At 42.9% G+C, this 15348-nt stretch overlaps 1 protein-coding gene across 2 annotated transcripts in view; it reads left to right on the top strand.

The window, feature by feature from the left end:
* Window positions 1-15348, top strand: part of LOC140192256 (tyrosine-protein kinase JAK2-like) — a 203347-nt gene that overhangs the window by 25630 nt on the left and 162369 nt on the right. For both annotated transcript variants that reach the window (XM_072249929.1, XM_072249930.1), the window contains exon 2: window positions 10365-10581. In XM_072249929.1, coding sequence (XP_072106030.1) covers window positions 10416-10581 — 166 coding nt within the window. In that variant the 5' untranslated portion in view covers window positions 10365-10415. The remainder of the gene's footprint in view (window positions 1-10364; window positions 10582-15348) is intronic.

Below are 15348 nucleotides of genomic sequence, written 5' to 3' on the forward strand. Positions count from 1 at the left end.
TGGATGGCTACATGGAGCTTAGAAAAATAGAGGGCTATGGGTAAAGCCTAGGTAGTTCTAAGGTAGGGACATGTTCGGCACAGCTTTGTGGGCCGAAAGGCCTGTATTGTGTTGTATGTTTTCTAGGTTTCTGCGGTTGTAAGGTATAGTATGATCATATTAAGGGCTGAGGAATAAGCAAGGCGAGGGCAAGGCCCATTAGGGACAGGGGTAATCTGACTATGGATCCAGAAGCTATAGTGTTTTCTTGGGAAACGCAGAGTGTTAGCAGACTGTAAGTCTCAAGTTCCAACAGTTTCATAGAAACATAGAAAACCTACAGCACAATACAGGTCCTTCGGCCCACAAAGTTGTGCCGAACATGTCCCTGCCTTAGAAATTACTAGACTTCCCCATAGCCCTCTATTTTTCTAAGCTCCATGTACCTATCCAAAAGTCTCTTAAAAGACCCTATCGTGTCCGCCTCCACCACCATTGCCGGCAGCCCATTCCACGCACTCACCACTCTCTGAGTAAAAAACTTACCCCTGACATCTCCTCTGTACCCACTCCCCAGCACCTTAAACCTGTGTCCTCTTGTGGCAACCATTTCAGCCCTGGGAAAGAAGCCTCTGACTATCCACACAATCAATGCCTCTCTTTATCTTATACACTAGTTTCAAAAGCAAAATTGAACTATAAAGAATAAGTAGAAGCTGTAGGAAGTGAGAGAGTGTGTAAGGAAGGAGGACGAGGTGTGAACTGGTTCAAGACAGAGAGAGATGGGAAGAGGCTTGTATACAGTGCAGACACTTCCATGTAGTAGCATGTTATCTTGTCCTGTACTTTCAATCGAATAAACATCTATAAAGATAAAAGATGAAAGATTTCAGGTAAATCTTTAGCCTGATCTAAAAAGTAAAAACCAGGAACATAAGAGCCAGTAACAGGGCAGATCAGAACGGTGCAGGGTATGGTAGTTATTGTTTGACTGCTGTAAATATGTACAGGTTCCGGAAGTACTGAGGAAGTTACTGGCAAGAGCAAACGCCTGACGATCACTGACTGAACAGAAACAGATGGCATCAGACTCATATGAGAGCAAAAGACAACATACAAACCCTTCATTCAGCAAATTAACAGCTTAAACAACTGAGATTAGATTTTAACAACACTGTTGTTGAAAGTGTGCTTCAGTCTCCTGAATATGATGCAGCTAATAATAGAAAGTGGTGATCTGAATGGCGCAGGAAGAGCTGATCACTATGTACAGCCAGCAACTGAGAAAAGCAACAACAAATTGTGATATATCGTGGGTGTGTCCTTCATCAGAAGTAAGGAAGCTGGGTATCCTGTGGTGAATGACTCACCTCCTGATACCACAGAGCCTTTTCACCATTTATGAAGCACATCAGGAGCATGATGGAATTCTCTCTTTTGCCTGGATGAGTGCAGCTCCAACAACAAAAGGGGACAGAAGTGACTATTGTTGCTAATATTAAGGAGAAGGTGCTTTGGAAGTGAGAAGCCTGAAGATAGTTAAGCCACCTGGAGCAGATGGACAACATCCTGAGGTTCGGAAAGACGTAGCTGAAGAGGTTGTGGAGGCATTGATAATAATCCTTCAAGAATCACTAGCTTCTGGAATGGTTCTGAAGGACCAGAACATTACAAATGTCACTTCACTCTTTCAGAAGGGAGGGAGGCAGAAGAAAGGAAACTATAGGCCAGTTAGCCTGATGTCAATGGTTGGTAAGACATTGCAGTTGATTGTTAAGGATGAGGTTTCGGGGTACTTGGAGGCATATGGTAAAATAGGCCAAAGTCAGCACGGTTTCCTTAAGGGGAAATCTTGCCTTATAAACCTATTGGAACTTTTTGAGGAAGTATCAGGCAGGATAGACTAAGCAAAGACAGTGGATGTTGTTTATTTGGAACTTCAGAAGGCTTTTGACAAGGTGCCACACATGAGGCTGCTTAACAAGATAAGAGTTCATGGTATTATAGGAAAGGTACTAGCATGGATGGAAGATTGGCTGACTGGCAGGAGGCAAAGAGTAGAAAGAAAGGGAGCTTTATCTCGTTGACTGCCGGGTTGGTCTTGGTACCGCTTCTTTTCACATCGATGATTTAGATGAAGGAATTGATGGCTTTGTAGCCAACTTTGCAGATAATATGAAGATAGATGGAGGGGCAAGTAGTAATGAGAAAGAAGGGTGACATTTCCCTTTTACCCCTTCTCTCAATTCCTCCTTCTCCCCACCTCTGCTCTCAGGATGAGGCTTTTCATTCTAAAATGAAGGAGATGTCCTCCTTTTTCAAAGAAAGGCTTCCCTTCCTCCACCATCAACATGGCCCTCAACTGCATCTCTTCCATTTCACACACCTCTGCTCTTACCCCATCCTCCCACCACCCCATCAGGGATAGGATTCCTCTTGTCCTTACCTACCACCCCCCAGCCTCGTGTCCAGCACATAATTCTCCGAAAAATCCACCACTTCCAACTGGATCCCACCACCAAACACATCTTTCCCTCCCCCCCACCACTTTCTGCTTTCCGCAGGGATCGCTTCCTATGTGACTCCCTTGTCAATTCGTCACTCCCCATTGATCTCCCTCTTGACACTTGCAAGCGGAACAAATGCTACACTTGCCCCTACACCTGCTCCCTCACTACCATTCAGGGCCTCAAACAGTCCTTCCAGGTGAGGTGACATTTCACCTGTGAGTCTGTTGGGGTCATATACTGTGTTCGGTGCTCCCAGTGCTACCTCCTGTATATTGCTGAGACCTGATATAGACTGGGAGACCGCTTCACTGAGCATCTATGCTCTGTCTGCCAGAACAAGTGGGACCTCCCGTGGCTACCCACTTTAATTCCACTTCCCATTCCCATTCTGATACGTCCATCCATGGCCTCCTCCACTGTCGTGATAAGACCACACTTCAGTTGGAAGAACAACACCCTATATTCTGTCTGGGTAGCCTCCAACCTGACGGTATGAACATCGATTTCTCAGACTTCCAGTAATGTCTCCCCCCTTCACCATTTCCCATCCCCTTTCCCCTCTCTCATGTTATTTCCTTGTCTGTCCAACGTCTCCCTCTGGTGCTCCTCCCCCTTTTCTTTCTTCCATGGCCTTCTGTCTCTTTCACCAATCAACTTCCTGGCCCTTTGCTTCACCCCTCTCCTCCAAGTTTCACCCATCGCCTGGTGTTTCTCTCTCCCCTCCCCCACCTTTCAAATCTACTCCTCAGCTTTTTTTCTCCAGTCCTGCCAAAGGGTTTTAGCCCGAAACATCGACTATACTTTTTTTCCATAGATGCTGCCTGGCCTGCTGAGTTCCTCCAGTATTTTGTGTGTGTTGCTCAGATTTCCAGCACCTGCAGATTTTCTATTGTTTGTAATGTAATGCTGAGGGTTTATAAGGCATTGGTTAGGTCGTACTTGGAGTATTGTGAGAGTTTTGGGCTCATTATCTAAGAAAAGATGTCCTAGCATCAGAAGGCATTCAGAGGAGGTTCACGAGAATAAGCCCAGGAATAAGAGGGTTAACATATAAGAAACATTTGCTAGCTCTGCGCCTGTTCTTGGTGGAGTTTAGAAGAATGAGGGGGAACTCAATGCAATCTATTGAACATTGAAAAGTCTGGAGACTGTTATGACACGCACCTGACTCTACAAGCCTCTGGGATGCAGATGCTCCAACTCTCCAGAAAACAAATAGCTGGTGTGGCTCCTTTAAAGATTCAGGCCTGTCTTGCCAATTGGCAGCCATGTTTTGGTGCCAGGATTTTTATATTTAAAGAGCATCTCGACTAAGGTTTGGTGCTCAATTGCCATCTCAACTTTGGATTCTTATCTATCGTCTAGATTAGAACCCTAAATTTGTTTCAGTCATGTACCGTGTCTCAATTCTAGTCTCGGATTCTCCAGCACTAGGATCCTAACCACCCTCGCCTGGGTCTCTCGTCACAGAGATGTTTCCTATAGTGGGAGAGTCTAGGACCAGAGGGTACTGCCTCAGAATTGAGGGACACTGATTAAAAACAGTGATGAAGAGAATTTTCTTTTGCCGGATGATGGTGAATCTATGGAATTTATTGCCACAGACAGCTGTGTAGGCCAAATCATTGGGTATATTTAAAGCAGAGCTTGATAGGTTCTTGATTAATCAGGGTGTCAAAATTTACAGGGAGAATGCAGGATAATATAGGAAAACGCAGGACAAAAAAGCATTTGATTGGCAGCCAATCCATCCCATCACCATTGCTGCACTGTGGTTGCATTGTGCACCATCTACAAGATGCAATGAGCTTACTTGACGAGGTTACTTAAGCAGCGGGTCTCACCAAGAACAATAAGAGCAGCCACCATCCTGATTCATCCCTTTATGGGTGGCTCTTAATGCTGAAACTTTAAAGCACCATGGGAGAAACCTAACCGGTGGGCCTGCAGCCTGTCAGGCTGGCTACTCATCACCACCTAAGGACAGTTAGGGATGGACAAGAATTGCGGGCTTTTCCAGAGATTCCTGTGAATAACTGTAAACAGCAGATGGAAGGTACTTTACTTTGGGAATGAAAATTCCCACTCAGTTGTGCATAAGAACATCTTGTTTTTTTACAAAGCCCAGGAGGATTTGTGGAGTATTTCTCTCTCTGGGCAGGGACGTTGTCACTGGCTGTTTCGTGTCAGTGCAGTTTTGCTGTCCTCTCTTTTTCACAACTGTGAGCTGTGATGAAAGTCTATTTCAAAACGCTTCAGTGTCTGAGCCCCTTCAATAAGGCCAGGGCACATTTCTGGTAAACAAGGTGCTCTATTTCCTGCAATGTCTCAGTAGCTGGCTTTGACATCATTACATAGAACCACAGCACACACAGGACAGAATATTCAGATAGTATCTCACCACACACCACACAGGCGCTGCTTCATTAAGAACAAGAAATAGGCAAGCATTACAAAGCCAAATCAAAAATTTCTCACACAGTTTCTAAAATGGGCCAGAGAGTGAGCCATTCTTCAGTAAGTGAATTTCAATTAACACTCCAGAAGGGTCCAAGACATCATTATCTGCTTATCTTTCAATAGATGTTGGCTGAACTGCCAAGAGTTTTCAGCATTTTCTGTTTTTATTTCAGTTTTCCAGTGAGAATACTTTGCATCTGGTGAACATTATGCCACTAAAAGTAAATATGGCAAAAGATAGGTCAAGTCAAGTGTCGAGATTCTAAATGAAAAAAGGCGAATTTTGATGGTATCAGAAAGGATTCAGGAAGTGTAGATTAGGATGGGCTGTTTCCTGGCAAAGGCGTACTTGGGAAGTGGGAGGCTTTCAAAAGTGAAATTTTGAGAGTACAAAGCTTGTATGACCTTTCAGAATAATCTCTTGGTTTTCAAGAGATATTGAGGCCTTGGTTAGGAAGGAAAAGGAGCTGCATAGCAGGATATAGGCAGGTAGGAACAAATGAAGTACATATGGATTATAAGAAATGCAAGGGGATATTTAAGAAAGAAATCAGAAAGGCTAAAAGAAGAAATGAGATGCTCTAGCAGGCAAGGTAAAGGAGAATCCTAAGTTACATAGAACATAGAAACATAGAAAACCGACAGCACAATACAGGCCCTTCAGCCCACAATGCTGTGCCAAACATGTACTTACTTAGAAATTACCTAAGGTTACCCATAGCCCTCTATTTTTCAAAGCTCCATGTACCTGTCTAGGAGTCTCTTAAAAGACCTTATTGTATCCGCCTCCACTGCCATTGCCGGCAGCCCGTTCCACACACTCACCACTCTCTGCGTAAAAAACTTACCCCTGACATCTCCTCTGTACCTATTTCCAAGCACCTTAAAACTGTGCCCTTTAAAGAACAAAAGGAACAAAAGGATTTCAAGGGACAAAATTGATCCTCTGGAAGATTAGCAAAATTGATGCTGCCTGGCCTACTGAGTTCCTCCAGCACTTTGTGTTGCTTGGATTTCCAGATTCTGCAAATATTCTCTTGTGTGTCTCTGGAAGCTTCGAATAGTATTCTATGCATGGAGAAAAAAAGATGGGAGAGGTCTTAAATAGAATTTTTGAATCTGTATTTACTCAGGAGATGGTTGCAGAGTTTATAGAATATAGGTAAAGCAGTAATGAAGTCATGGACCCTATATAGATTACAGAGGAGGAAGTGTTTGCTGTCTTGAGGCAAATTAAATTCCCAGGGCCTGACAAGGTGCTCCCTTGGACCCAGTAGGAGGCAACTCCACAAAGAAGCAAGAGGAGCATTTTACTTCAGTTATATGGAAATGAGTTTAGTTCTGTGCAGATGTAATGTTTTGTGTACATCAGTTTATTTAAATTCATATTGATGAATCCTCCATGATTCTTGTAATACAATAGTATACCATTAATTTCATTATAACTAGTAGCATGCTAAATTGCTACTTCTGGAGGGAAATGTGGACACCAGGAGTTGAAGGTTAATTTAAAATTAATTGCTTGAAATACTGTGGAGGAAAGAGATTACTATCTTGATACATGATGCTAGCTCTGTCCCTTTAATTCATTATTAGAGTATAATTCTGCAAATGTTTGGTGTCCTTTAGTGTTATTTTCCAGTTACCTCTCCTCCTCCTCCTCCCCCCACCCCATTGTGTGTGCCTTGAAAATGAATATTGACAAATGTGTGGTGACCTGTTGTTACAGGTATTCTTTTTCTAATTTCCATTTGTTGATACCTGGAGGAGCTATTGTTCAATGGAATTGGGCTAACTCCTCCTTCTTTGAAGCACTGTACAGCATTCAGCTGGTAAATGTTATCTGAATATATATTAATAGCTATCTGAATATATATTAATAATCAGTCTTGCTTCCAATTACCTGGAAATTGCAGGAGCCCTAGCAGAGATATTACCAACAGGTGGGGTACCGGAGGACTGGAGGACAGCTAATGTTGTTTGCCTGTTTAGGAAAGGCTCTAAAAATAAACCAGGTACCTGATATCAGAAGTGGGAAAGTTATTGGAAGGTATTCTAAGCGAGCAGATATATAAGTATTTGGGTAGTCATGCACCGATTAGTCAGCATGGCTTCGTGCGTGGTAATTTGCACCTAACCAACCTTACAGAGTTTTTCAAGGTAGTTACTAGGAAAGTTGATGAAGGCGAAGCAGTAGATGTTATCTACATGGGCCTTAGCAAAGCATTTGACATGGTCACGAATGGGAAGTTGGTCAAGAAGGTTCCGTTGCTCAGCATTCAAGATACGGTAATAAATTGGATTAGACATTGGCATGTGGAAGAAACCAGAGAGTGGTAGCAGATGGTTGCCCCTCTGACTGGAGGCCTCTGACTAGTGGAGTGCCTTAGGGATCAGTGTTGGGTCTATTATTGTTTTCCATCTATATCAAAAATCTGTATGATAATGTCATTAACTGGATTAGCAAATTTACAGATGACACTAAGATTGGGGGGTATAGTGGACAGCGAGGAATACAGCTTGCAGCAGGATCGGGACCTGTTGGAAAAATGGGCTGAAAAATGGCAGATGGAATTTAATGCAGACAAGTGCAAGGGGTTGCACTTCATTTGGATCAACCAGGGTAGGTCTTACCCAGTTAACGGTAGGACACTGAGGAGACTGGTAGAGCAAAGGGATCTGGCAGTACAGCTCCATAATTCATTGAAAGTGGTGTCACAAGTAGATAGGGTCGGAAAGAAAGTTTTTGTCACATTGGCCTTCATAAATCAAAGTACTGAGTACAGGAGATGGGATGTTATGTTGAAGTTGTATGAGACATTGGTGAGACCTAATTAGGAGTACAGTGTGCAGTTTTGGTCACCTACCTACAGGAAAGATGTAAATAAGGTTAAAAGATTACAGAGAAGATTGAGGGGAGATTTGATAGAGGTATACAAAATTATGAGGTTATAGATAGGGTAAACGCAAGCAGGCTTTTTGCACTGAGGTTGGGTGGGACTACAAATAGAGGTCATGGGTTAAGAGTGAAAGGTAAAAAATTGAAGTGTAACATGAGGGGAAATTTCTTCACTCAGAAGGTTGTGAGAGTGTGGAATGAGTTGTCAGCACAAGTGGTGCATGTAAGTACATTCAATGTTTAAGAGAAGTTTGGATAGGTACGTGGATGGTAGGGGTATGGAGGGCTATGGTCCCAGTGCAGGTCAATGGGAGTAGGCAGTTTAAATGGTTCAGCATAGACTAGATGAGTTGAAGGGCCTGTTTCTGTGTTTTACTTTTCTACGACTCTATGACTCTATCCCTCTACCACCAGCATGTATTGACCATCTATAAATATTTCACAGTTACTTGCTGAGGTAACCCTATCAATAGCTTCAAAAAAAGGGGGAGCTTCAACATAATGATGGTGCTTGGAAACAGCACCACTGCAGGTTCAGCAGCAAATCCCACATCATTTCAACCATGATCTCTCATCATCATTGGATTAAACTCTCAGAACTCCTCCTCAAAAGCATTGAAGCCTTCACCAGAATTGATACAGTGGTTCAAGAAAGTGGTGCTAAATAACAATGGGCAATGAATATTGGACTTATCAGCAAGAGGTTAATATGCTAAAAGAATGCAAACTGGAAGTTAGATGGTTACATGTTAATTTTTAACAGAGTATAAGATGATAGGATACAAGTATTCGAGTCATTATCACACAAAAGATAGCAGGTGCTGGAATAAGACCATAAGACATAGGAGCAAAATTAGTCCATTAGGCCCACCTGCTCTGCCATCCCATTATGGCTGATTTATTATTCCTCTCAGGCCCATTCTCCTGTCTTCTTCGCGTGACATTTGACACCCTGACCTGTATCCTGAGGCTGTGCCTTCTTGTCGTAGACTCTCCCATCATGGGAAACAGCCTTTACACACCTACCCTGTCTAGGCCTTTCAACATTTGAAAGGTTTCAATGAGATCACCCCCCCCCATCCTTCTAAATTCCAGCAAGTACAGACCCAGAGCCATCAAACGTTCCTCATATGATAACCCTTTTATTTCTGGTATCATCTTTGTGAACATCTTCTGAATGCTCTCCAATGCCAGCACATCTTTTCTTAGTCTTAATTTTCTGATCAGTCAGGGCATCAAAGGAAATGGCGTGAAGGCAGGTACATGGGGTAGAGTGTGATCCAGGGCTGAATGGGCTAATTCTGCTCCTATGCCTTATGGTCCTATGTTAAACATATACTTCTGGTCACTCAGAGTGAAAACAAATCAGTCTTGGGACTCAAGTGCTAAGAGGAGTCCCCAAAATCCATTTGCAATACACAGGACTGAGAAAATGTTATGTTCTGGAGTCAGGGCTCGCCACAATGGGATGCAATCTTGCCATGGTCTTATTAAGAATGGTTTAGTCTATTGTTAACCAATATGATCCGTCTTGCTTCTTTGCTGGTCATATCAAATCAAATCAAATCTAAAATAAGAGAAAATCTGCAGATGCTAGAAATCCGTGCAACACACACAAAATGCTGGAGGAACTCAGCAGGCCAGGCAGCGTCTAGGAAAAGAGTACAGTCAATGTTTCAGCCATTTTGTGTGTGTTATTCAAAACAAATCAAGTTTAACTATCATTCAGATCCATACATGGACACAGTCGAACGAGACTGAGAAACGGGATCTCCAGGATGGTAATTTCTGGATTGCTACCTGTGCCACGTGCTAGTGAGGGTAGAAACAGGATGATTTAGCATATCAACATGTGGCTGAGTATCTGATGCAGGAGGCAAGAGTTAAGGTTCTTCGATCATTGGCATCTGTTCTGTGGGAGGTATGACCTGTACAAAAGGAACAGGTTGTACCTGATCCAAAGGTGGACCAATATTCTTTTCCTGTCCCGAATCTCTTCATTCCATTTCACATCCCCCTGCCAAATTAGTTTAAATCCTCCTCAAAAGCTCTATCATATCTGCCCACCAGAATATTGGTCCCTTCGGGTCAGGTGCTACCCATTCCTTTTGTACAGATTCCACAATCACCTCCACAATCTCTTCAGCCCCCTCTTTCAGAACCCTGGATTGTAATCCCTCTGGTCCAGGTGACTTAACTACCTTCCCAAGCACCTTTTCCTTAGTAATAGCAACTTATTCCAAATCCATGTAATGAGGTTTCAGTGGATCTTGTACCTCCTGACTTTCTGAAAGAGCCTATCATAGAGAACTTACTAAAATTCATATGCACCACATCTATAACTCTACCTTCATCAGTTTGTTTTGTCATTTTCTTGGAAAAGTCAGTCAGGCTCATGAGAGACAATCTGCCTTCTCAGAGCCACATTGACTGTCAATCAGATATTTATGTTGATAATGTAACAACTGATAAATTAATAGACTTAAAGTGAAATATTTTTTCTTGTTTCTCTTTAGCTGGAAGGAAACATTTTATTTCTCAGTGCCAGCATTACACAGTTTTAGAAAATGCCTGCTGCTGAAGATACAGTGTGTGAACACCAGGCATCAGAAGGCTCCAGCCTGAAGATTCAGCTCTATCATGCTACCAGAGAGCAAGGTGCAAACATCCTGCAGTTCTGTGCTGGACGCTACACAGCCGAGGAACTTTGCATTTTCGCTGCACAGGCTAGCGGTAAGGATTCAATTTAGCAGGTCTTTCCCACTTATTACTGAACTGCCATTTTAACATTTTTCAAGCACGGCTCGGGATCACAGAATGTAACAGCACAGAAAGGGACCAGTCAAGCCATCCCACTCATCTGCTCCTCTCCACAGCCATGCAATTTTTTCTAATGGGGGAGGAGCAGAGGAAAGGCATCTCTGTAATCCTCTGCCCAGAGATTGTGGAGGTTAGATGGCTAGATTATTGGAGCAATTTAAAGAAGAGGTAGATAACTTTTTGAGAGATAAGAGAATGGAGGACTATGGAGAACCAGATCAACAAAAAGTAGGTGCCTGGAGATGATCTGCCATAATCACAGGACATAGCGGGGCAGGCTAGAAGTGGCCTGCTCCGGCTCCTATTTTCCAGTGTTCCTATGTTCATTCTTTTTGATACTTATTCTCCTCAACTACCGCAAGTGAATCTGCCTCCACTGTGGAAATAAGTATATAGACTCAACCGCAGCAACTCATGCGTGGAACAGGAATTCTCTTCTCTGCCCTCTGGTTCCTGATCTATGAACATTGGGAACACTTCTTCCCATCTAATATGTCTGTACCTTTCCCAAGTTTAAATTCCTCCATGACTTCCTCAGTTCTAAAGAGAACAACCCAACTTCTCCAATTTATCCATGGAACTAAATACTGTCATCCCTGGATCTATTAAAAAAAATCTCTTAGAGTTAGAGTCATTGAGCACTGCAGCACAGAAACAGGCCTTTTGGCCCATCTAGTCTGTGCTAAATTGTTATTCAGCCTAGTGCCATTGACCTACACTTGGGCAATAACCCACCATATGCCTCCCATCCACGTACTTACTCACTTCTCTTAAATATTGAAACTGAACCCCTGAACCCCCATCTACCATTTCCACTGGCAACTCATTCCACACTCTCACCACCCTTTGAGTGACCACCTTTATGCTCCCCTTGAACATTTCACCTTTCAACTTGAATCCGAGGAGAACCAATATCCTGGCTGGGAGGTTTGCTAAAGCTATTGGGGAGAGTTTAAACTAGAATTGCTGGGGGGTGGGAACCAAACTGAAGAGACAGAGGAAGAGGCGGTTGGCTCACAAATAGAGAAAGTTTGGAGACAGTGTGAGAGGGAGGATAGGCAGGTGATTGAGAAGGGATGCACTCAGACTGATGGTTTGAGATGTGTCTATTTTAATGCAACGAGTATTATGAACAAAGTGGATGAGCTTAGAGCGTGGATCAGTACTTGGAGCTATGACATTGTGGCTATTTCAGAGACTTGGATGGCTCAGGGGCTGGAATGGTTACTTCGAGTGCCAGGCTTTAGATGTTTCAGAAAGGACAAGGAGGGAGGCAAAAGAGGTGGGAGCGTGGCACTGTTGCACAGTGGCAGAAAAGGAGGAATTCATGGAGGAATTGTCTATGGAGTCTCTGTGGGTGGAAGTTAGGAACAGGAAGGGGTCATTAACTCTCCTGGGTGTTTTTTTATAGATCACGCAATAGTAACAGGGACATCAAGGAGCAGATAGTGACACAGATTCTGGAAAGATGTAATAATAACAAGGTTGTTGTGGTGGCAGATTTTAATTTCCCAAATATTGATTGGCATCTCCCTAGAGTGAGGGGTTTAGATGGGGTGGAGTTTGTTAGGTGTGTTCAGGAAGGTTTCTTGACGCAGTTATGTACAGTTGAAGTCAGAAGTTTACATACACCTTAGCCAAATACATTTAAACTCAGTTTTACACAATTCCTGACATTTAATCCTAGAAAACATTCCCTGTCTTAGGTCAGTTAGGATCACTACTTTATTTTAAGTATGTGAAATGTCAGAATAATAGTAGAGAGAATGATTTATTTCAGCTTTTATTTCTTTCATCACTTTCCCAGTGGGTCAGAAGTTTACATACACTTTGTTAGTATTTGGTAGCATTGCCTTTAAATTGTTTAACTTGGGTCAAATGTTTTGGGTAGCCTTCCACAAGCTTCTCACAGTAAGTTGCTGGAATTTTCTTCCATTCCTCCAGACAGAACTGGTGTAACTGAATCAAGTTTGTAGGCCTCCTTGCTTACACATGCTTTTTCAGTTCTGCCCACAAATTTTCTATCGGATTGAGGTCAGAAAATGATGTCAAGTCTGGTTCACCCTTGGGAGCAATTTCCAAACGCCTGAATAGTACGCGCGTATAAACACCATGGGACCATGCAGCCGTCATACCGTTCAGGAAGGAGATGCATTCTGTCTCCTAGGGATGAACGTACTTTGGCGCGAAAAGTGCAAATCAATCCCAGAACAACAGCAAAGGACCTTGTGAAGATGCTGGAGGAAACAGGCAGACAAGTATCTATATCCACAGTAAAACGAGTCATATATCGACATAACCTGAAAGGCTGCTCAGCAAGGAAGAAGCCACTGCTCCAAAACCGCCATGAAAAAGCCAGACTACAGTTTGCAAGTGCACATGCGGACAAAGATCTTACTTTTTGGAGGAATATCCTCTTGTCTGATGAAACAAAAATTGAACTGTTTGGGCATAATGATCATCGTTATGTTTGGGGGATAAAGAGTGAGACTTGCAAGCCGAAGAACACCATCCCAACCATGAAGCATGGGGGTGGCAGCATCATGTTGTGGGGGTGCTTTGCTGCAGGAGGGACTGGTGCACTTCACAAAATAGATGGCATCATGAGGAAGGAAAATTATGTGGATATATTGAAGCAACATCTCAAGACATCAGGCAGGAAGCTAAAGCTCCTGATGCAAATGGGTCTTCCAAATGGACAATGACCCCAAACATAACTCCAAAGTTGTGGCAAAATTGATTAAGGACAATAAAGTCAAGGTATTGGAGTGGCCATCACAAAGCCCTGACCTCAATCTGATAGAAAACTTGTGGGCAGAACTGAAAATGGTGTGCGAGCAAGGAGGCCTACAAACCTGACTCAGTTACACCAGTTCTGTCTGGAGGAGTGGAAGAAAATTCCAGCAACTTACTGTGAGAAGCTTGTGGAAGGCTACCCAAAACGTTTGACCAAAGTTGAACAATTTGAAGGCAACTCTACCAAATACTAATAAAGTGTATATAAACTTCTGACCCACTGGGAAAGTGATGAAAGAAATAAAAGCTGAAATAAATCATCCTCTCTACTATTAATCTGACATTTCACATTCTTAAAATAAAGTAGTGATCTTAACTGACCTAAGAGAGGGAATGTTTTCTGGGATTAAATGTCAGGAATTGTGAAAAACTGAGTTTAAATGTATTCGACTAAGGTGTATGTAAACTTCTGACTTTAACTGCAGATAAGCCTCCAAGAGGAGAGGCTGTACTTGATCTGGTATTAGGAAATGAACCTCGTCGGGTGTCAGGTCTCTCAGTGGGAGAGCATTTTGGAGATAATGATCACAAGTGTTTAACTGGAGTAAGGGGAAATATGAGGCCATCAAGCAGGAACTTGGAAGCATAAATTGGAAACATGTTCTCAGGGAAATGTGGCAAATGTTCAGGGGATATTTGTGTGATGTTCTGCATAGGTACGCTCCAATGAGACCAGGAAAGGATGTTAGAGTACAGGAACCATGGTATACAAAGGCTGATGTAAATCTAGTCAAGAAGAAAAGAAGAGCTTATGAAAGGTTTAAAAAACTAGGTAATGATAGAGACCTTGAAGTTTATAAGGCTAGCAGGAAGGAGCTTAAGAATGAAATTAGGAGAGCCAGAAGGAGCCATGAGAAGGCTTAGTGGACAGGATTAAGGAAAACTCCAAGGCATTCCACAAGCATGTGAAGAGCAAGAGGATAAGATGTGAAAGAATCAGACCAATCAAGTGTGAGAGTGGAAAAATGTGTACAGAACCAGAGGAGATAGCAGAGATACGTAATAAATACTTTGCTTCAGTATTCACTACGGAAAAGGATCTTGGCAATTGTTGGGATGACTTACAGCGGACTGAAAACCTTGAGCATGTAAATATTCAGGAAGAGGATGTGCTGGAGCTTTTGGAAAGCATCAAGCTGGATAAGTCACTGAGACTGGAGAAGATATACCCCGGGTTACTGTGGGAGGTGAAGGAGGAGATTGCTGAGCCTCTGGCAGTGATCTTTGGAACATCAATGGGGACGGGGGGAGGTTCTGGAGGATTGGAGGGTTGCGGATGTTGTTCCAAGAAGGGGAGCATGGATAGGCTAGGAAATTATAGACCAGTGAGTCTTATTTCAGTGGTTGGTACGTTGATGGAGAAGATCCTGAGAGACAGGATTTATGAACATTTGGAGAGGCATAATATGATTAGGAACAGTCAGCATTGCTTTGTCAAAGGCAGGTCATGCCATACAAGCCTGATCGAATTTTTTGAGGATGAGTTGAAACATATTGATGAAGGTAGAGGAGTAGATGTAGTGTATATGGATAAAGCAAGGCATTTGATAAGGAACCCCATGCAAGACTTATTGAGAAAGTAAGGAGGCATGGGATCCAAGGAGACATTGCTTTGTGAATCCAGAACTGGCTCGCCCACAGAAGGCAAAGGGTGGTTGTAGACGGGTCATATTCTGCATGGAAGTCGGTGACCAGTGATGTGCCTCAGGGATCTGTTCTGGGACCCCTGTTCTTCGTGATTTTTATAAATGACCTGGATGAGGAAGTGGAGGGATGGATTAGTAAAATTGCTGATGACACAAAGGTTAGGGGTGTTGTGGATAGTGTGGAAGGCTGTCAGAGTTTACAATGGGACATTGATAGGATGCAAAACTGAGCTGAGAA

The sequence above is a fragment of the Mobula birostris genome, assembly GCF_030028105.1.
Source record: "Mobula birostris isolate sMobBir1 chromosome 26 unlocalized genomic scaffold, sMobBir1.hap1 SUPER_26_unloc_1, whole genome shotgun sequence".
In the NCBI taxonomy this organism is placed as follows: domain Eukaryota; kingdom Metazoa; phylum Chordata; class Chondrichthyes; order Myliobatiformes; family Myliobatidae; genus Mobula; species Mobula birostris.